Here is a 23,140-nt window from a genome sequence, read left to right as displayed (position 1 = left end):
CACTCATTATTTTTCTTACTCCAATTCTCTCACTTACACTTATGGAGTAGGTGTCATTATCACCCATTTTACAGATGAGGACACTAAGGCAAAAGAAGGTCAAGTAAAGTGCTCATCACACTAAGCCAGTAGGCAATGGAGCCCAAACTCAAACCCAGCCAACATGATCCCTGCTCTGCCCCATTCTCCCCAAAGAAGCCTAATGACACACTAGATTATGCTCTATCCCGTAAGCATTTAAGTCTTTCGACTGTAGTAATTTCACTAAAAAAATTTCAAGTACCTAAAGTATAAGAGCTTTTAAAAGAAACAAATAATTCTGTAATAGAATAATGATAATTCGATACATATGAACAAAGATGCTGGTTTATATACACATTCTAATGAACTTTTTTCACTCCATAACCTTTTCAATGCCAGGCCGTGCCTCTGTCTCTGGCAAACACACTTCGTTTGGTTCCTGTGACCCCACTCACTCCTAGTCCCTGAATCTCAATTTGCAGATAATGGAGAGAAGTAGCAGGCAGAAAGATCCTCGTGCTCAATCTGCCTTTCCAAACTGTGGCCATCCCTCCAAAATTCTCACTGGAAATCTGCATTTCCCTCACAGGTCTATTTCTCTGATACAAGAATCTGTTTTGGCTAAGGCTTGTATTTCCGGTGCCTCACACAGTCTGTACCATAAAGTGATCCAACAGAAGAGATACTTGTTAAATTAATTAATAAATGCCTTTAACTAGTGTCCTTAGGTAGCCTCAACCAAAATCTAAATCTCCATTTATTTGAATTCAGCCTTCTGTCGACTGAGAGCCTATTACATTCCAGGTACCATACTAGCCCTGGGGAGACAGCAGTGAACAAAACAGGCAGAAGCATCCCTGCTCTCATGGAGTACACATTCTGATCTTTTCACCTGGGCTTCAACCCATTATTTGAACAATTGACCAGTATTTGCTGAACACTCAGTACAAATAAGGCACAAACTTTATTAGGTCACAGTTTTTATTTCAAGAAATCTCACAAACTAGTGGGGATGTGTTATGAGGATACAACACATACAAGATGACAAGATTAAGTAGGTTGTAGCAAAGAGCTGTGAACTCACAAGAGGGGAGAGCCCTGTGTTTCTTCTCTTTAATAGGAGAGTCATAAGAAGGGAGTACAGACTGCCTTCCTAGCAACTGCTGTAGCACCAGGGCTGGGCGTAAGCCTGCGATAAATATTTGTTGCATGAAATAAATATTTGAAACATACACAGCAAGTTTCTCTTCTATTAAAATGCTATTAGAAGGGATATCACAAATACTCATTTTCATTGCTCATTCATTGAAATAGAATGTACTACAAATTAAAACGTCCTCAGTATTCTCACAGCTTAGAGGACCCCAATTTATTTTAAATCCAGACTGTCCAATGAAGTCAAGGCTATATGTTAATTATAACAATAAGTAAGCTACCTTAAAACAAGACAAAACACCTACAATGGTCAATGCTGGATCCTGCTTTGGTGGTGGTACAGTGTGCAGGGGTGGGAGTGCAATGGTACAAATGCTACATATTAACTTGTGTATTTTATGACATTTAGCATTAGGCTATTTAAAAAATAAAATAATATACTATAAATACTATACTAAGTAAACTAAATACTAAAAGTACTATATTTTGCAAATGCTTGAAAATTATCTAATCTAGTCTTCTTTCAGAAGTATAAAAATAAAGATTTTCATACTTTGCCTAATATTCAGAACAAGCAGGTTATTTGCCAAATTCTGTAATATAATGAGGATCTATGAGAGCTTAACAACCTTGATTGGAACTGAACAAAAGGGAAAATTGCATGCCTATTTAATTTTTTTAAAAAGCACACATTTTAATGATAATCTGACATCAATTCAAGTTGATCAAATTATAAATTCTTAATAAAAAGCTCGTGGCAAACTAACAACATTTTACAAAAGGTAATTATAGTACATGGGGTAATTACAGGCAGAAAGGAAAAACAGTGGACTTTGGAACCAGAATATGGATTCAAATTTTAGCTCTACTGCTTAATAGGTGTGTGACCTCAGCAAGTCACTTATCCTCTTTGGACTCCAATTTTGTCACCTTTAAAAATGAATATAATAATAGCTCTCAGGGCTACTTTGAGGATAACATTACAAAATTTATGTAAATTGCTTAGGACTGTATCTGGCACAGAGTATGCTAACAAAGTGTTAGCCATGTATTTCTGAAAGGAAAGAGAAAAGAATGAAGCAGCCTGATATCAATTTTCATCAGTTTTCTAGATTTAGAGAGTAGCCTTTTCAGACATAGAAAAAGAATCATTAAACTATAAACAAAAACCACTTATGTTTCACATAATTACTCATGTTAATAATTTACAAAACTTGATTAAAACTCTGATTCAGTACATGGAAAATATTTAAAAATTTTAAACTTTATACAGTTGATAACAGGAAATTACCCACAAGAACAGAAAGGCCATTCCAAAAGTGAACGAGTGACTGAAGTTAAATCCGATGGCATTACTCCCTATGGCATTCCTGCCTTTTGATGAACCAAGGAGAACTTTAAGTGAGAGCTGGGAGAAATGTTTTGAAGAACTTACCGAACTTGTGTTTGTGGTTATCTATTTTATCAGAGAGGCTGAAGGCTGCTTCCATTATGCCTTTCAGTTAAATTTCTAGTGAGGTGTTTACTAGAAAAGGAGGCATCTCCCCCTAAACACAGCCCAGCACTCACACTTTCTTAACAAATCTTGATTTGAGATCACACTTTCCCTTGAAGAAGCTGCTGCAATTTCTGTGGTAACCTGAGCTTCCTTCCGCTCTTCTGTTCTCTAAATAGTGGTTAACTCCCCCCTTTCATTTGCTCTACTGTCTGCCTGCCCTATTAAAATATTCCTATTCTTGAAAATATTATATTCCATAACATAAACCCAATAAATATTTAGAGCGTCTACCTCTCCCACCTCTACACAAAGACACATCTGAAAAGTAAAAAGATTATTTACCAACAGTAATGAAATCTTTATGGAACAAAGGTAGGACATTACTGTGCTGTCAGCAATCATGCAGATAGGCCAGCAAAAAAGTTTGGTCAAGGGGCTGTTCCGGCATGTCCTCTTGCTAGGAAACCGAAAGGAGCGTTTCTAAATAGTCCCCTCTTCTTCTTAAAATAAATGAGTAAATAAATGAATAAATAAATATATTTTTAATCCTCACCTGAGGACATGTTTATTGCTTTGAGAGAGAAAGGAAAGGGGGGAGGGGGAGAGAGAAAAACATCAATGTGAAAGACAAACAGTGATTGGTTGCCCCCCATAAGCACCCCAACTGGGGATCGAACCTACAACCTAGGTATGTGCCCTGACCGGAAATCAAACCTGTAGCCTTTTGGTGGGGACAATGCTCCAACCAACTGAGCCACCTGGCCGCGTTCCACCTACTGTCTGTGCTTGATGTATCACACACAAGTAAACCCTTCTTGAAAGGGGTTTGTTTTCCAGATGATTATGAAGATTTTGTTTCTTCAGACTAGGGCCAAAATAATGTTTGAGGAAGAGCTAAACTGGATATTTCAACTGTATTTCTCATGTAAATTAGAGTTGCTAAGTTTACCTAAGTACTAGCTATCTTAAATTTGTAAAAATTATCATTAAAAACATTCTCCTCTAATCCAGCATCTAGCTCTGAAGAATTAGAATAATCTCATCTCGTGATAAATATTATGTGGGTTTCAAATGTTAAACAACTGATCATGACCACACAGATACACAGAGAGAGAGAGCGAGAGAGAGGGAATTCAGTTCAGGCTTCCAAAAACTGCTAAACTAAAAGGTCCGTTAATATGGATAAGATTTTCTACCACTTCCCTAAAGAAATTGCTTCAAGAAACTGCAGTGAGGACAGGGTGGGGGTGGGAGGATGAACCCTCAAATGCCTTACAGCTTAACTTTATAGCCTTGGGAAAGCAACTGAAACAAAATAAATAAACCCATCTGTCCATTTTGCAGCCGAGCCAGGCTGGTGAAACCTGGGATTAAATGCAACTTTAACGTGGAGGGCAGAGACCCCCACTGTTCTGGAGCCACCGGGAAAGGATCACTGCAAAAGGCAGGGCCCAAGACACAGCATCTTCACTCAATCAGCTTTCAGTCTCTGCAAGCTGCTGGGGCGAGGAGCACTTATCTTACACCGTTCCCATCACCCTGCCCGCCACTAAAGCAGGATGTCATTCAGCAGAAACCACTGCTTTCAAAGTCGTCAGCGCAGGGGCGGGCCTGTGCGTGTCTGCTCGCATGTGTGTCTAATCTGCCAATCAGGGCGCCCAGGACTTGTCAATCTGATTCCATGTTGCTGAACTGCAGGGCTGCTCTTCTACACAGGTAAAGCCCATCGTCCCCTAAGGCACAGGTCAAGATCTGCGGACTCGGATGCAAAATGGAAATGCTTCACCAGTCCACGAGCCCTTCCAGGCACTCTTTTGTGGCACTGTCCTTGTTCTGCTGATCTCCAGCACTGTGTCGGCTGGTCCCCTGGGCCTGCTCCACAGAATCCTCAGGTGCTGCTCTTTCGTTCGCCCTGAAAGAACTAACAGGAACTCCTCCCCCATCAAGGATCCTGCCCTGCCACACCTTCCGGTGCCCACTCGATCCAGTAGGACACGTCAGCGTCAGAGGCAGGCCGCTCACATTCTCTCTGCCTTCCATTCATTCAACAAAGACTTATGGAGCACCTCCTCTGCCAGATACTGTGCCAGCAGAGGACAGGAGCGAACTCGCAGAGCAGACTTGCTAGCGGACTTTGGTGCTAGGTCAAGAGCAGCCTCTGAATAACCATCTCCTGGTTTGGTTCCACTGTAACAAACGCAACTGCCACACTGCGGTACACAGAGCCAAAGACACTGCCACATCTAACTGGACCCATTCAGCCACTTCTATAAAAAGCTCTGCAGGCCTCTGGGTGCTCAGCAACCGCTTCTACACGGACTGCCCCATAGTCAATGCCTTCTGTAGCCTAGTGAACACAGCGCAGGACCTGAGGCAGGAGACAGAGTCTCTTGTGAGCTGCTTTGTCACAAACCAGCTGGGCTGAGGTTTTCATCTATCCAATGGGCCTCACACCACCATCCCTCAGCTGTGTCAAAGGACAATGGAAAGCACTAAATGAGACACATTGTGACAAGAGACTCTGAAATATCAGAGGACTATAAACTGTACAGTGATATCACCATGGGGAGTAATATTTTACGTACATGGCTCTTACCTAAGACTATTCAAACAGGCAGGGGTTCAATCAAGCCAACACTACTGGTGACCACACATCCTCACTTGTCTCCTTATAGCCTCTGACCTTGCTGTTATCAACAGGAAGAAGGGATCATGCACCAGAAGAAAAACACATTTCTGCATAATTGCCCAAGTTAAATCTACTCCCTCACTCTGTCTGACAAATCATTCCCTGCTTATTACTTTCTATAATTTAATATATATAAGTGCTTTACTGGCAAGCTTCTCGAAAGAATAAATAATACTTAATGACTGCCTACAGTTTAATTAACTCATGATTGAACTTCTCATGGATTGCTATAAACATTAAATTATATCCTTCCTCAAAGCTACCATGATGGAAATCTTGTTTCAAGCTTTAACTCTCCTGCCTAAACAATTCTGAAATTTCAGCAAATCTGTATATTGGACAGAGGTGAGAGAATCAACCTTAATGCCTGGTTATAAAGTGTGTTATTTTACAGAGCAAGGACGAGGTCTTAATTTAAATAAGATTGAGAATGTGCACATGCCCCAGCACCTCATTTATATTACAGCAATCATTAAACATCTCTGGGTCTCAGGCAGTCTTATTAGCATAAACTGCATATTACCACAAGGTTTCAAGTTTCCACTCTGGCTCCTCATCTTAGCTGCCATTTTCTGTGTGTGACGTTGCAAATAAATTTTCTTTCTGGCATGGCTCAGCTGTCAGGCACCTCTGTTCTATAATGAACCCACGAATTACATCTTCCTGCTCTGACATCTCTGGTCTCACACATCAAAATATTGTTCTTCAATTGTAATTTATAACTTAATTTAAATGTCTCTTTTACTGTGACCTTTTTAGATCAAATGGCACTGCATCTGGCGGTTTCTACTACACCAAAGCATCCTTTCACAATTATAGCCATTATAATAACTGTAGAAAAAACCTGAGTCAGACTGCATTCACACTAAATATTAAATAATTGCAGTCCATTAAGAATGACAATAGATTTCAAGTATTTTATTCTGCAAAATATGCTATTTATTTGCAAGAAACTTAGAAAAAATGTGGGATTTAGAAGAGATCTTGAAATTCTCTGTATAGTTTTAATTGTTTAAACCATTAACATAAATTGAGAAAGATCCTGCTGAAATCTGCCCGAGACAAAACTTTAATTTTTTTTTCTCATAATGCATGATTCACAGGTGTCAATATAGTATTTTCATTCATACTTCCATCACTGAATGACCTAGTACCGAGCTCAGAATAGGATACATATCTACATTAAGAAACTATAACTAAAACTAAGAACACTATCTTTATTTTTGTTTGGCCACTGTTACCCCAAATAATGCTATAAGCACTAGAAAGGCTAGGTTTGGCTAAATACTCTTATGGGAGCACATTTTAGAGATAATGGCAAAGACAAGAAATTTAACTGCTTGAGAGTAATGGTTGAGGGAAAGATCTAGTTAATTTTCAGAAGGAAATACATAGTTGCTGAACCAACCCTCCCGCCAACACTGAGTACCAACGGTGTTCACGAAGTATGCCAGCCCCTGGAGTCATAGAGGAGACAGGAGGGGGACCAAAGTGTGCTGAGATGAGATGTGCTAGGAACAGTATTAGGTCTTTGTGTGATTTCATCATTCCTCACACCACTCTTTTGTGGCCAGAGTGCTAAAAACGAGGAAACAAAACTGAAAGCCTCAGTATCAGCTCCAGGCCACTTCCCTAAGTAAGCAGCAGGGAGAGGATTCTCACATAAATCTGTGTTCTAGGAAGAAGCCGAGACAGTCCTGGAGCAGCACAGGACGGGTGACCTGTGGCTATGAGGGGCTCAGGGCTTCCCCAGCGGCTGTGACCAGGGTAAGAGTGTGTCGGCAGGAGGAGGGGACCAATAGCTCAGAGAGGAGGAAAAACACACACATAAAATAACAAGATTAATGCTATCATTAAAATACAGAGCGCCAATGAACGCTGACTAGGGTGACATTTACTCTGTCTTGAGAAACCAAGATGACTTCACAGAGCAGGTTTTGAAAATCAGCCATCAGTATAATGTGACTATTCCTGGCCATGCTCAATAAAAGTAAAAAGGAAAGAACAATGGAGACGGAGGACAGAAGAAACACTCACAGTTGTTAAAGACGAGAGAGAGAGAGGCTAGAGATAAAGGTGACAGAAGCAGGGTTAGAATCCCGAACAGTGTTCAACGACCTATCAGAGATAAAGAGAGCTATCACAACAGTCAGCGTAAGGAGAGGCACAGACAACAAGAAAGGAAAACCAAGAAATAAAAGGGAAATTCAGCCTAGACCGAAAGAGCTGACGGCCAAACAAGGAAGCACATAATCTGACCAGGAGAAAACAAAGGGACGGCAGAAATGGGGGACTGAAAATCTGTGCAGAGGAGACGAAGGGGTGGCAGGCACCTTTGAAAAGGGTTCCTGAGGAAGAACCTGTAATTCCAGAAAGTGAAGTGAAAGCTGCCCTGAAAGTACTGGGAAGAAATAAATCACCAGGGTAGCTGGGATACTGATTTAATTATTTCATCAAAACCCTAAGACAAAAAAAAGCCACAAAGACTGAATCTGTTAAAATCCTAACATGTCAACAAATATGGAAAACATTCTAGGCCTACAGACTAGAAACGTTCCAAATACATCCCAATCTTCAAAAACGGAGATGCCAATTAGTGCATCCTATAGTAACTATATCCTGTCCTCAAGTTTAAATTATTATGTATATAAATGTATGACGGTGCGCTTATTAATCTGTAGGTGATAACCTTATTTACCTCATGAAATTGTTATGAAGTTACATTAATTCATTCATAAAAAGCGTTTAAACTTTTGCCTAACATATAAGCACTAGATCAACAACAAATACATTTTAATTTTATTATTGTTATTAATTTTGTTGTTAATGACATCAGGCAATTGACCAATAGTTGGTATCTAATAAAATGGAAATAACAGTGATAAAACTATGGTCCTGTGCCTAGTTCAAAATTCAGTCAAAAAGCTGAGGGTGAGAGAAAAATGGCTTAGCGAAGGCAAATAGAAAAATAAACAAAACAAGGCAAAAACACAAGAAAAAAAAGAATGTGTTGTGCTTCATGAAAGCTTAAGGCTACACTAAAATGAGGAGCTTTTAGGAAAACTAAGGCTAAATCCTTACCACCTTATGCTGATCAGACCTGGGGAGTGTTACTTTAGTGGAGGTAGCACATTTAAAAGATGTACAGAGAGAGCTCACCACAGGAGAAATAAAATGGTTATGTATAAAAAATGGCTACTGCTATACCATGGATGAAACTTGAAAACATGACCTTCAGTTAAAGAAGCCAGACACAAAGACCACATAGTGTACAATTCCATTCATATGAAATGTTCAGAATACACAAAGCCACAGAGAGGGAAGCTGGAATAGAGGCTGTGGGGGTGTGTGTGTGTGTGTGACTAATTAGTACAGATTTCTTTTTGGGGTATGAAAACGGTCTAAGGTTGACTGTGGTAGTATTTATACAAATCTGTGAACATACTAAAAGCCATTAATTTGTACACTTTAAAGGGGTGAAATATATAGTATACTAATTATGTATCAATAAAGCCATTATATAAAAGAAAGGAGATAAAAGAAAGGAATGGCTAAAGAAACTTGAGAGTGGTTCACATGAGAAAGCAAAGTGGGGGCCAGAACTGGAAATAGCTGCCTTGGGAGCAAAGACAGTTCTGTTAAAATTATCACAGGTGAAACCACTGCCACAATCGGTAATGAAGGTGCGGTTACCAGAGTCGATACTCTAAGTGGCCTTCTGCCTCCCCACCTGCTCCTGAGAAAGTCATGTTTAGAGGAAAGTACAAAGTGGGGCATAAAGTTCAACTTTAAGTCAAGTTAAAGATTATCTAAAAAGACACAAAATATTAAAACACTAGGTTTAAAAAGTCATCTTCATCCAAATGAAACAAAAATATTAAATCATGTATTTTATGTTAAAAATGTTATTGCCTGGAGCTTCTGAACAGAAGTGAATTTATGACGTTCTCAGCCCAAAAAGAGCCACATTGGTAAATTTCTAAACAATTCTCAAAACAAAAGTTTAAAATGTTCCTGATTGGTCCAAGTACAATAAATAAAAACTCAAATTTATATATTATGATGCTGATAATCAGCTGAAAAGGTGCTGATTATCTCAGGAAGCTCCCACTGCATGGTCTCCTCCACCTTCACTCATGCTGTAATGAACATAACGCCGCAGACTCCAATATCCTGTTATAACATAAATGCAGCAAGGTGCCTGTCAAGATTGATTTATATAAGGTGCTGTTCTAAAATTTACTAGATCTCCTTAAAAAGAAATCATATAGCATATCGACTTTTTCCATTACTGTTTCAACATCAAAACCCCGAGACAAAAAATACCATCCTATAACCATTTAATCAACAAATCAAAACCTGAGAGAGAGAAACTACCATCCTATAACCATTTAATCATAACTGACCTGAATGGAAAAACAGTAAAAAGAGAAGCATGTAAGTAAAGAGTGTGGTGTGGAAAGAATGTCAAAAGACTCCTCATCATATTTTTAGACAAACTGTAATAAAAAGGCCTACTGGCAATGCTTTAATGGGAGCTGGAAAATACTTGACATTCATTAAAGTCCTAAGCATTGCAAAGCTGATCCAGGGCCAGATGCTTTAGTGAGGTCCATTTATGATGAACAAATAGAAACTCCAACAGAAAGTCTATAGACTTAATATTTTGGAATAAAGAAGAGAAAGATGAAAAACAATCCTTCGAATAGGCCTACCTGCATACTCTGCTAAGGCAACTTTATACCACCAAGTTCTGGATGATCAAATGTGAGTTGGACTTGCACTTGACTTACTTATTCAATCATTCAACAATTATTTAGTGCCTTTCTACCATATACCAGGCATTGAGCTATGGCTCAGAAAACAAAAACAATTAATATTCAATGGTTAACAAACAGTGGTATTTATAGGTCAGAGATAAAAAACTAACTAGTAAGTTATTGGAAGCCTTGAATCCTTGTTGAAGGAGATGTGGCTATGCATAAATAAAGCAGCAAACAAATATATACTCTTTTGAATATGTAAAAAGCTTAATTCAAATGTCTAACAGCAATCCATATTTCAAGGAATAAAACTGTCCAGAAAGAGGTGAAATCTTAGCTGCATGTTTATAAGTTGTACATATATATATACGTGTGTGTGTGTATGTGTGTGTGTGTGTATCTCCAGTGTTAGAGAAAGTAAACATAAAAATGCAAATAATTCTGTGTGAAAGAGAAGTCATTGTATTAGGAAATGAGAAAGATACCTGAGCACAAAGAATGAAATCTAACATCAATTTAGTAAAAATAAGTCAGCATATTTTCTAGAAAACCATAGTCTGAAACTATAGGGCTCTGCTATAGTTTCTACATATTAATATAAATGTCTATTTTGTAAAAGGCCAAATAAATGCACGCATTTAAAATTAGTCCCACTGGAATGAATTTGGCTATCTATATGTTACATAGCATTATGTCTACAAAGTATATGTAAGCTAAAAATGTACAGATGAGGCTAGGAGAAACATAAACCTGGAGCAATAGACACAGAAATATTTCTATCTAAGATTTTTCCAGAGGGAGCACCACTGCTTTGACATATTTTGATATAATATTACTTAACATAACATAAAATAATAAATAAAACAATTTTGCATTTATAGGTGTTCCCAGTTTAAAATAGTGAAATATAATAAAACTTATCTTCGCTGATGTACATTAAGGAGCATGTCCATTGCCACTAAGAACACCCTACTCTTTAGGTAAAAGAGGCCAACACATTTATTACATCTTCTTCCTCTATATCTGTTCAAAAGTGTTTTTTATATAAGTAAAAAGAAATACATTTAAACATGAATGAGCAAACAAACCACAACTGTGCACCTAACTACTATGCAAGTTCACCACTAGACCAAAGGTAAAAATAAGATATCTATATATTAACTACTTCTGTGTTCTCCAATGAAAGCTCTGCTATTAAAAATATATACAGCTCTGGCTGGTGTTGCTCAGTGGTTAGAGCACTGGCCTGTGTACCAAACAGTCTCAGGTTTGATTCCCGGTCAAGGGCATGTACCTCGGTCATAGGGTTCGCTCCCAGCCCCTCAGTTGGGATACATGCGGGAGGCAGCCAGTCAATGTCTCTCTCTCACATCAATGCTTCTCTCCCCCCCACTTCCATTTTCTCTGAAAAGCAATGGAAAAATTATCCTCAGGTGAGGATTAACAAAATAAAGAAAAAGAAAAACAAAAGAATGTACACATGTGGCTCAAATTTTATACAACCTGAGAATCACCTGCATTAAATTAAAATGCACTAAACACTCCAAACAAAAGATAGAGCTTGCCAAACTGGATAAAAAAGCAAGAAACAATCAAAGAACTAAAGTACACAAGAGATGTACTTTAAATAAAAAAAGGCAATATTCATAATAAGAACCTGAAAGAAAATACACCACACAGACGAGCATGAGAAAGCTAGAGTAGTTATAGTAATGTCAGACAAAACTGGATTTAAGACAGAGGATATTACTAGACACAAAGAGGATCACACTAAAAAGGTAAAAGTGCCCAATACATGGAGAAATATATTATAAATGTTCATGAACCTAATGATACAACATTCCAATATATGAAGCAAAAACTAACAGAACCAAAAAAGCAAAATAACCAAATCCCCAAATGTAGTTGAAAACTTTAATGCAGGGGTGAGGAACCTTTTTTCTGCCAAGGGTCATTTGGATATTTATAACATCACTCGAAGGCCATACAAAATTATCAACTTAAAAATTAACTATGAAAAAAGTTCCTAGACTTATTGAATTTCAAGCCCCACCTGTGGTTGCCTTGGCAGGGCCAGATCAAATGATTTTGTGGGCCGTATAAAGGGCCTTGGCCTGGATGTTCTCCACCCCTGCTTTAAATGCATGTCTCTCAGTAACTGACACTACAACCAGATATAAGAATTAGTAGGGCATAAAAGATCTAAATAATAATATCAACCATTTTAAACAAGTACAACTATAGAACAGTACACCTAGTAAGTGCAGAATATAAATTACTAGTACACATGCAACATTCACCAAGGTAAATCACATGCTGAGCCAAGGAACACATGTCAATAGATTTCAAAAGACTGACATCTTACTGGGTACTTTCTGACCACAACAGATCTAAATTAAAAATTAATAAACATTGGGGGGAGAGGGAGGAGAGAAGGGAGGGGGCTGGTAATTAAGCAATTTAATTCTAAACAATCCATAAGTAAAAGAAAAAATCACACACATAAAATTTTTTCATATTTTAACAAAATGATAATAAAAGAAAAAAAAGATCAAAATTTCTGACAAAATCAGTTATTTAAGGTCCCACTTTAGAAAGTTATGGGGAAACTGATCAAATTAACCCCAGCCCCCCAAAACAGAAAAGAAATAATAATCAGATTGGAGATCAATGGAATAGACAACAGACAAATAGAGAAAAATCAATGAAACCAAATGCTAGCTATCTGAAAAGATCAATAATGTTGATAAACCTCTATTAGATTAAGAGGAAACAAATTAGCAATATCAGGAATGAAAGGTCAAAATTATAGATGCTATAGACATTAAAAAGGTAATATAGGAATAATTTGAAATTTTTACCAATAAACTTGATAATCCAGATAAATCAGACAAAGCATTGAAAAGAGACATAGATCAACAGATTACCAAACTGACATATGAAGATTAGAGATCCTACAGACATTAAAAAGATAATAGGAATAATTTGAAATTTTTACCAAAAATCTGATAATCCAGATAAAATGGACAAAATATTTAAAAGACACAAATCAACACATTACCAAACTGGCACATGAAGAAATGTACAATCTGAATAGGCCTATGTCTATTTGTAATTCTAAACTTCCCATAAAAAATATTCCCAGATGGTTTCACTGTAAATACTATCAAACATTTAACAAAGAAAAAATATCAAGCCTTTACAAACTCTTTAAGAAAAGAGAGGAGGAAGTAACTTCCCAGTTAATTTTTTTTTTTTTAAATCCTCACTCAAGGATATTTTTTCCATTGCTTTTCAGAGAGAATGGAAGGGAGGGAGGGAGAGAGAGAAACATCAATGTGAGAGAGACACATCGATTGGTTCCCACCCATACGCACCCCGACCAGGGCTGGGAATTGAGCCTGCAACTGAGGTATATGCCCTTGGCTGGAATGGAACCCTGGACCCTTCAGTCCAAGGACCAATGCTCTAAGCACTGAGCCAAACCGACTAGGGCTCAACTAATTTTTTGAAGCTAATTACTCTGATATCAAAACCAGACAAAAAAAGATTATAGCTCAATATCCACCATAAACACAAATATAAGTTTTTAACAAAATACTAGGAAACTGAATCCAATAGTACATAATAACCAAGAGGATTTATCCTAGGAATGCGTAGTTGGTTTAATATTTGAAATGAATCAATGTAATTCACCAAATTAACAAAATAAAGTACAAGAAAAAATAGTGCCTGACAAAATTCAAAGCCCATTCATGATAAAAAAAAAAAACTTCAACAAATGTAGGTATAAAAGGGAACATTCTCAACATGATGGAAAAAAACTACAGAAATAAAAAAAACCTTAACAGTGAATGACAATGTTCTCTCCCTAAGATGAGAAAGGAGGCAAAGATGTCCACTCTCATCATTTCTATTCAGTGTTGTACTGGAAGTCCAAGCAAGTGCAATAAAGCAAAAAAAGGAAAGAGGTAAAACTGTCTTTATTTGCAGATGATATGATTGTGTATTAACAATAGAATCTTCAGACTGTAGTTACTTGGGTTAAATGTAATAAAACGTGTAAGCCTGTAGACTGAAAACTACAAAATCTTACTAAAAAAAGTTAAAAGAATGCTTTTTGAAAAATGAAGAGATGTCATATTCATGGTTTGGAAGATTCAATATTATCAAGATGTCAATTCTTCCCAAACTAATCTACAGATTCAATGCAATCCCTATCAAAATTCCATCAAGCCTTTTTAAAAAGAGAAACTAGCAAGCCTATTCTAAAATTTATATGGATATGCAGATGACCTAAAATAGCCAAAGAAATCTTAAAAACAAGTACAACAGTGGGAAGACTTACACTACCTGAGTTCCTATAAAGCTACATATTCAAAATACTGAGGTACTGATTAAAAAAGATAGATGTCAGATCAGTGAAACAGAATAAAATCCAGAAAAAGACCAAATATACATAAGCAACTGATGTTTAATAAAGGTCTAAAGACAGTTAGTTAAATGAGAAAAGTCTGTTTTCAACAATGTTGCTCCAACAACTGGCATCTGTGTGGAAACGAATGAACTTTCACCCCCTACCTCCCATCACACACAAAATTAATTCAAAAGGAATCACAGACTTAAATTTAAGAACTAAAACTTCAAGAAGCATGGAAATATATCGTTTTAATCATGAGGTGATCAAAGATACTTTCATCAAAGGAAAATAATACAAATAGCTCAATTTTTAAAATTAGGCAAAAGATTGATTGGGCAAAGATACTTCACAAAAGAAGATATACAAATGGGCAGTAAGATGCTCAACATCACAACAGTTAGAAAATTCAAATTAAAACCCTCAATGAGATACCACTACATACCCATTTAGAGCTGGCAAGCCAATTCTAAAATTTATATGAATATGCAGATGAGGGTTTTAATTTTAGAATTGGGTAAAATTAAAAAGACTGACAACATCAAGTCTTGTTGAAGATGGTGATGAACTGAAATCCTAACATGCTACTGACAGAATACAAAATGGTCCAGCCAGGAAGCCTGACAGTTTCTTAGGAAGCTACCTGCACACATACATTACAATCCTAGTATTCACTTGAGAGAAATGGAAACACAAATCTACACAAAGACTGCTGTAACGATGTTCATAACACCTATATTCCTACTGACCAAAAACTTGGAAAGAGCCCAAATGTGAATGGATAAAATATAGTCAATATCCATACAGTGGAATACTACTCAGCACTAAAAAATGAACAGTTGCCAGGCCAGAGTGGCTCAGGGGTTGAGTGTCCACCCAGGAACCAAGTGGTCAGGGTTTGATTCCCAGTCAGGGCACACACCAGGGTCACAGGCTCAGTCCCCAGTAGGGGGTGTGCACAGGCAGCTGACTGACGATTCTCTCTCATTGATGTTTCTATCTCTCTATCCCTCTCCTGTCCTCTCTAAAAATCAAAACATATTTTAAAAAAATGAACTGATACTGCAACACCATAACTGAATCTCAAAGTTAGAAGCCAGACCTAGAAGACAACATACAATATTATTCCATTCATATGACATTCTAGAAAACATAAACTAACCTAAAATGAGAGAAAACTGGTTACCTGAGGCTGAAAGCAGCAAAGGATTATAAAAGGGCACAAGGCAACTTTTAGGGGTGTTGGAAATGTTTTGTAGGAAATGTTTTATATCTTGATAACTGTAGTAGTTTCTTTGATGTATACCTCTGAAAAAAACTCATCAAATGGTATACTTTACATAGCAGTTTATTATGCATAAATTACACCCCAGTAAGTTGTTTTTAAAATTGCACACTAAAAATTTCCTTTGTGAATAAAAACAAAAAACCAAAAACCGGGTGTCAAGATAAATAATCCAGAAGAGCCTATATTGAAAAATAGGTTTCATATATTTGTCATAAAGAATCAATAGTTCAAAAATTTCAATTAGTGACTACAGTTTTAAAATAAACTATTTATTTAAATGCACTTATATTTAAATAGTCCTACTGGGTGTGTTACACACACTCTAATACTGCTGTTTTCATGTATTTTAAATTTCTATATTGTCCTGGGGAACAGGAAATAGACACAGGTTTATCCCAAACTGATAAATGTCTAACCTTGTTTTGACTATGCTATATTCTGAGAAAACAATAAATACTTCTTGTATGACAACATATTTAACTTTTAAATTTATTACTTAACATAGTTCAAAACTTCTGTTATTCCAAGGAAGTCAAAATAAACATCAACTTCTCACAAGACTTTTCCATTCACTTCACTTTCAAAAAAAAAATATCTTTATTGATTTCAGAGGGAGGAAAGAAGAGATAGAAACATCAATGATGAGTCATTGATTGTCTGCCTCCTGCACGCCCCCGACTGGGGAACAAGCCCGCAACCCGGGCATGTGCCCTGACAGGGAATCGAACCCCAATCGCCTAGGATCCTAGGGCAATACTCAACCGCTGAGCCACACCCGGCCGGGCTTCACTTTTCTTTGAAGAAAGTGCCTACAACTAAAACTCTCTGTGCGCTAGTACAACAATGAAGTACAAGCCACTAAACTTTTCCATTCATCACAAAATGAGCACAAAACTTTGTCCTTTGGTGGCTGAACACATTTGTATTGCATAACCCAAGATACCTGAGCCATCGGGGGGTTTTCGTGACAAGAAGAATTTCGAAAGATGGGAAGGCAGTTCCATAGAAATAAAAACTCATAAAACCAAAAACCCTCTGGCAATGCTTAAGAAAACTTCAGAAGAAACTTGATACAAAGAACCAGGGGCAAAAATAGCTCAAATTATTTCTGTGTAAAGAATGTTCTTACAGAAACCGCAGAGGGTTAGGAGTAGAAAGGGAATAAATCTGAAAAATTCATGAAAGTGCCAAAAATACATTTAATTAAAAATGGTAACATTTTCATTATTCAAAATTTAACTGATCAACAGAATCATGAAAGGAGAATTTTTTCATAACGTGTTTATACAAAAAAGTCAACAGGAAACAAGCTCATACCCATGGGTTACTTTGAACATACATACAATTTTTAAGGTATTTTGAATTCACAGACATTCACACCTACATCTACCATAGCCACTGTTCACAGTATCACTAATCTCTGAGTCTCAGTGTCCTAATTTGTAGAATAATCTCAAAGGCCCCTCTGGCTCTATCATTATATGTTCAGAATAATGATTCCTTATAAAAACAAAAACCTTAAGTATCAAATAGGTGAGAAGGTAAACAACTATATATTTGGGGATGTAAAAAAATCGTTCGGTTATTTAGAACATGGCATATCCCCAGCAAGATCATTCAAACTCCAACATATAAGAAACTACCATAACGTTTTGTAATACCCCAGAAACACAAGTAGACCAGGAATAAAAATCAAGCATCATATATCCTATATTCAGATACCTACATGCTTCCTTAAAAGGAAGCTGTATAGCAGAAAGATCCCCAAACTGGGAAACGGTTATTTTTTACTCTCCACTATGAACCTTTTGGGTTCAACAAGTCATCTGGCCTTTCGGAGTTCTGGATTTTTCTCTATTTAGAAATTGGAACAGATGATCTCCTAAATCCATTCCAGCTACAGTGACCTCCCAAGAAAACCAAAAAGGGTGCTTAAATTACACTTAGTTAATCATCAGAAGAGTTGCTCAGCCTCATGCTCAAAATCCTATGTAAATATATACACGACCATCTACACTTTTTAATGTATCAAAAATCCATAAAAGTTCATTACTACTTCTTCAGATTTAATGATTTCACATTAATGATCACATAGAGAAGAATTATTTTAAGAAACTTTAAAATACATTGTTTCCTAAACAGTCCTATAGGATATAATCTAAAGTCCAAAAGAAGTATCCCAACGAGTAAACTGGTCTGAAGTCACATTGTTTGCAGCAGTGAGTTTGGTCTGAGCCACTGTGTACGTGACGAGGCTAAATCAGATGAGTCATCATAGTGAGATGTCATGTAACACCTCAGTACCTTTAGGTTCACTTGTTACATTTTACTTTAGGGTTTTTTTCATGGATTATTATTTTTAAAACTTAATTTTGTTTTATAATCATGTGAAATATTTACATGGTTCCAAAGTAAAATCTATAAAAAACAAATGTGTTCAAAGAAGTCTAGTTTCTCTAGTCCTTCCATGCACTTTGAATACGGGGTCTCAGACACAGAGGCACATTGCTGACCATAAAACAGCATGGCCCCTGGATTCAAATCTTGAGTGTATGACCTTGAGTCATGGCTTAATGGCTCTAAACTATTTCCTGGGGTCTATTAAACTATTTACAATGGTGATAACAATACTTCTGAGGGAGTGTTGTAAGAATTGAGAAAGATCACCTATGCACAGTATTCGGCTTTGTGAGATCTCAGTAAAGATTGACCACTAGCCCTAGGCTCTCCACTGAATTCACCACAGTCTCCTGGAGTTCAGGCACAGGTTAGGAGATGAACCTGGAGATGCCCATCACTGGCCTAAGGTCAATGAAGTCTGATGGCCAGTACCACAGCTTACCTTTCAATCCCAGCACCATGCCACAGTACTCACTCCTAAGATTCCAGGCTCCTCTATGTTTCATGCCCATCTATATTCCCTACAGTCAGCACAAGGAAAAAAGAACTTTCTTCCCACCCAGGGCAACTTCAAAAGACTCACTGTGTTCAGTGCATTGAGAGTGGTGTCATCCCGAGATGCTGCAGCACAGCCATCCTCTGTGGAACCTCCATCACACATCCCTGCAAAGGCCGCCATGCTCCTTGGAAGACAGAAGGGAAACCATCAGTACAGAAATGTTAACCCTCAATTATCAGAGTACATTTCCAACCCAGACCAAATTCCATTACTACATACATGGTGAGGCAGAGTCCTGTATAATTCAGCTTTCACTCACTCAGAAAGAAAAATGTTCCTTCTACTCATGTCCACTTATTAGTCCCATGCTTTGTCAGTACTCAGATTTTTATTTTCAGGGCACAAATAATCTAAAATTATTTGCCACAACAATTGGCTAGATTATAATATTTTGAAAGAAATGTTCCCAAAAATATATAAAATTAAATCCTCTGAAACTTTACTTAATTCCTTCCATGCTATACATCAAGTACCTTTACGTGAATTAGAAGTAAAAAAGAGATAAAGAAGTCTTAGTAGTCATCCCCTCTGTTACAGCACCTTCATCTCTACTGTATGCCTCCATGCACAGCACCACTGACCACAAAGCAGCTGGAGCTGAAATTCAGTCGCCTGACCTCGTTTTAGCGTTTTTCTTGCACAATGTTGATGCTGCAGTGAGTTCAAGAAATCACTTCAGACAAAGGAAGGCTCTCTCCTTGTACTACAAGTGTCAGGGACAGATTTAAACTTCTCTTTTGCAGCTCAGGCATTTGTAGGTTAGCAAGTTCTCATATAGGTAAGCCACCAAAACGTCACTTTTAAGCCTGGCACCAATAAACAGACATAAAGTGAGAAATCTACAACAGGATTTAAAGATGGACTGAACGACCCAATTACTCAATGTATTGAGAAGTGCTGACAACTTCATATATGGCTTTAGATGTTTTCCTTCTGACGAATTCCAAAATGCGGTGTGGGACAAACATAAGAAGAAAAAAGTAACTTTACCATGGTAAAGCTTTTTCCCTGTTAAGAAGGATCAGGGCTCTGATTACAGAGGGTGTAACAAAACTGAAGTCAGAGAATGCCCAATATATAAATAAAATTTCAGTGGACTGGAGAAAATTTATTGCTTATACTAATCAATTCAGATAGCCTAATCCAGAAAGCAGGATGGGGTGAATTCCTATTACCTTGCTGCCCTCAAGTACATAAGGAGGTCACAGTCATTAACTCCAGGCATCCAGACCAGCTCTTCGTGTTGGGTCACAGTGTCACCATCTGGAGAAGGGAATGGTTGCAAATCGGGAAGTTTGGCCTGTAAGACAGGAATGAAGAAGTCACAATCATGGCCCTTTAAAGAGCTGCCTCAGGCAGGCCCTGGGAACAGATACAGGAGCTCAGCTAGATCTCTAGGCACTACTGAAATAACCCTGAGTCATGGAAACCCGCCTGCAGCACATTTCAGGATCATTTCACCATAGAAGATTTCACAATGGGCTGCTTAATCTCTACTTAGGGAGCAGCAAACAGTGTCAAAGTTACCAGGGCGAGCAAGATCCAAAGAGTGAAAGAGAAATGGACATGTGTGAATAAAAAAAATAAAACAAAAAACGTTGCAGGAGATTACAGCGCCTCGATAAAGAAAAAACACATTGCCAATATAACAAGTTTACAAAGACACATCTACAAATAATGAAATCTCACATAAGGATATTTGCTAAAAAATTAAAATGAATTATCCTATTAAATTAATGCTTTTCTCAAGAGAGTCAATATGAGTCATGATAAACATCAAAAAAAAAGACAAAGAATTGGAGTTAACATTAAAAGCAGAGCTTCAGGAGAGTACTGCTTATGAAGGGGCAGGAAGGAACTTTCTGAGATGACAGAAATGTTCTGTCTTGGTATGAACTGTCACAGCAGACTGAACAGAACACATTAAAATACAAACAGTTCACTATACATAAAGTACAATAAAAATTTTAACATTTGAACATCAGTGCTCAACAACCAATATTCTAAGTCTGCCCTAATTTAGAGGTTCAAATACCTGGAGCACTCTCTCACCTTCCTTCTGCTAGGGCAGAATAAGGAGGTCCTGCCATACCCATCAGAGATCTCTGAAAAGCTAACCAGCTGCAAGACACACATGTTCTTATTTTCTAAAAATTTGAACATGGACATGTTCATCTAAAATTTTAAACTAAGAGCTGCAGTTTAAAAGCTCCAGAGTCCACAGAACCCAGGCAAAAAATTTAAATGAATTAAGCAGGCTTAGTATAAGGCAGCACTGTCCAATAGAAATAAAACGAGAGCCACATAATTCGGTTCAAATAGTCTAGCATCCACATTAAATAAAACACCACATCCCAGTTTGGACTAGCTACATTCCAAGTGCTCAAAGCCACAGGTGGGACTGGGAGTGCAGGTCTTAGACCCTACAGAGTGAAGGGCACCACTGGGAAGCGGAGAGAGTGGCCCCACCCAGGATGCTGCCAGTCAGGAATCAGAATCATCATATGTGCATTGTCCAAGTTTTTCCAAAGTCCCAAAATCTTGATTATTATGTGAAGGCTTATGGTTTTAATGTTGGTTATTCAGGCTTTTAAAACAATTATTTGCCACAACACATCGGTAGGCCATGTAGCTCTCAGGCCACTAGTCTGCAATCTCTGCTTCACAGGCTGTCTTTGACACCTTCAAATATATATTGAGCACTGACTTTCTCTAAACAAGAATGCTCCTCTTTAATTTAGTATTAACTTTTATAACATTTAATTGGGTGCCACAATTAGAACATACAGTGAATGTATTGAAATAAAATCAAAACACAATAGATATTCACATAAAAAGATCTTTAACATTTGTTCTGAGCTCTGCTTCCCTAATACCAGGTACAGTACCTAGTGGAGTAGCTCTCCAATGGTTGTTTGTTAAATTAATTAAAAAGTACTATTGTTATTGTTATGGGGGAGGACCAACACCCCCTAGAAAAAAATGGGCTAGAAATAGACAGTTTACAGAAAAGGAAATGCATAGGGCTCTTAACAGTAGGAAAAGATGGTCTACCTTGTTGAGAAGAAAAATATAAATTAATGACAGTAAGATACCATTTCCTGTCCTGGCCAGTGTGGGTCAGTGGTCAGAGTGTGGGCCTGGCGATCCAAGGGTCTTGGGTTTGATTCCCGGTCAAGGGTACGTACCTGGGTTGCAGGTTCATCCCTGATCCAGTTGAGGCGTGTGCAGGAGGCAACCAATTGATGTGTCTCTCTCACATCAGCGTCTCTCTCGCTCTCTCCCCCCTTTCCTCCCTCCCTTCTACTCTTTCTAAAAATCAATGGAAAAACTATTCCCTGGTGACGATTAACCAAAAAAAAAAAGAGAGAGATGCCGTTTCCCATCTATCAGGTTAACATAAATCTCAAAGTGTGACAATATAATACAAGGCTATGTTGCTGATATGAATGCAAAATGGTACAATCCCTATGGAGGGAAATTTTGTAATATCCTAAGAATTACATGTGCACTTGCCCTCTAAGCCAGCCAGCCCCCTTCTAAGGATATATCCCAAAGATATTTTGGCAAAAATATAAAAATCTTTGTGTACAGGCTATTTATTGCAGCATTACTTGTAATGCAAATGGCTGGTAACAACCCAAACACTCATCAATAGGGACTGGAGAAGGAATAGTTCGGCCCACTCAGTGGGTTCCACGAAGTGGGAAAGGAAACCAGGGGGCCTCTGTGCTGCTGTATTGTTAGATGATAAAGAAAGGGGCACAGGTGTATATACTATGCTGCAATTTATCCAGATACAGAAGGTGGGGAATATAAATAAGAAGAAATCATAACCTTAAATTAAAAAACAACTATCCATCAGGAAGAGAGGGAACATAGGGAGGAGACAGGGATAGAAGGTAGACTTTTGAACATACTTTGTTTATGTGTTTGACTTTGGAGCCCTGTAAATATTTTACATAATTATAAAAACAAAATTAAGTTTAATAATCAATAACCCTTTAAAAACTCTAACGCAAAATAAAACAAATGCACCTAACTATGCATTGAATTGGTTCCTCTTCAGGAACTATTTTATGTAACTTTAAGATGTACCATTCTGCCTATATAGCCCTAGTGGGACCAATTCTAAAGCCAAAAAAAATTTTAAAAATTTAAAAAATATTTATATATATAATAGTAAACTGTTTCCAATGATCATATTATTTGTATCAGTATAAGTGCTGTTATTTTGAGCTGTTATATATGTACTACGGGATTAAAATAAATACTTATGTTGGTGCCATTTAGAAATAGGATTTGAGACATGAGAAAAAGATACATATTTGCATGAAAGAAAAATAAACA

The 23,140-nt window shown here is 37.4% G+C and overlaps 1 protein-coding gene across 6 annotated transcripts in view; it reads right to left on the bottom strand.

Moving 5' to 3' along the window:
* Positions 1-23,140, bottom strand: part of RERE (arginine-glutamic acid dipeptide repeats) — a 345,910-nt gene that overhangs the window by 86,378 nt on the left and 236,392 nt on the right. For all 6 annotated transcript variants that reach the window (XM_087820126.1, XM_087820131.1, XM_087820127.1 and 3 more), the window contains 2 exons: positions 19,966-20,090; positions 18,815-18,914 (listed from right to left, as the gene is read on the bottom strand). In XM_087820126.1, coding sequence (XP_087676252.1) covers positions 18,815-18,914; positions 19,966-20,090 — 225 coding nt within the window. The remainder of the gene's footprint in view (positions 1-18,814; positions 18,915-19,965; positions 20,091-23,140) is intronic.

The sequence above is a fragment of the Miniopterus natalensis genome, chromosome 9, assembly GCF_054644295.1.
Source record: "Miniopterus natalensis isolate mMinNat1 chromosome 9, mMinNat1.hap1, whole genome shotgun sequence".
Classification (NCBI taxonomy): domain Eukaryota; kingdom Metazoa; phylum Chordata; class Mammalia; order Chiroptera; family Miniopteridae; genus Miniopterus; species Miniopterus natalensis.
Note: the sequence above shows the minus strand (reverse complement) of the source record. Positions and strands in the feature narration are given on the sequence as shown.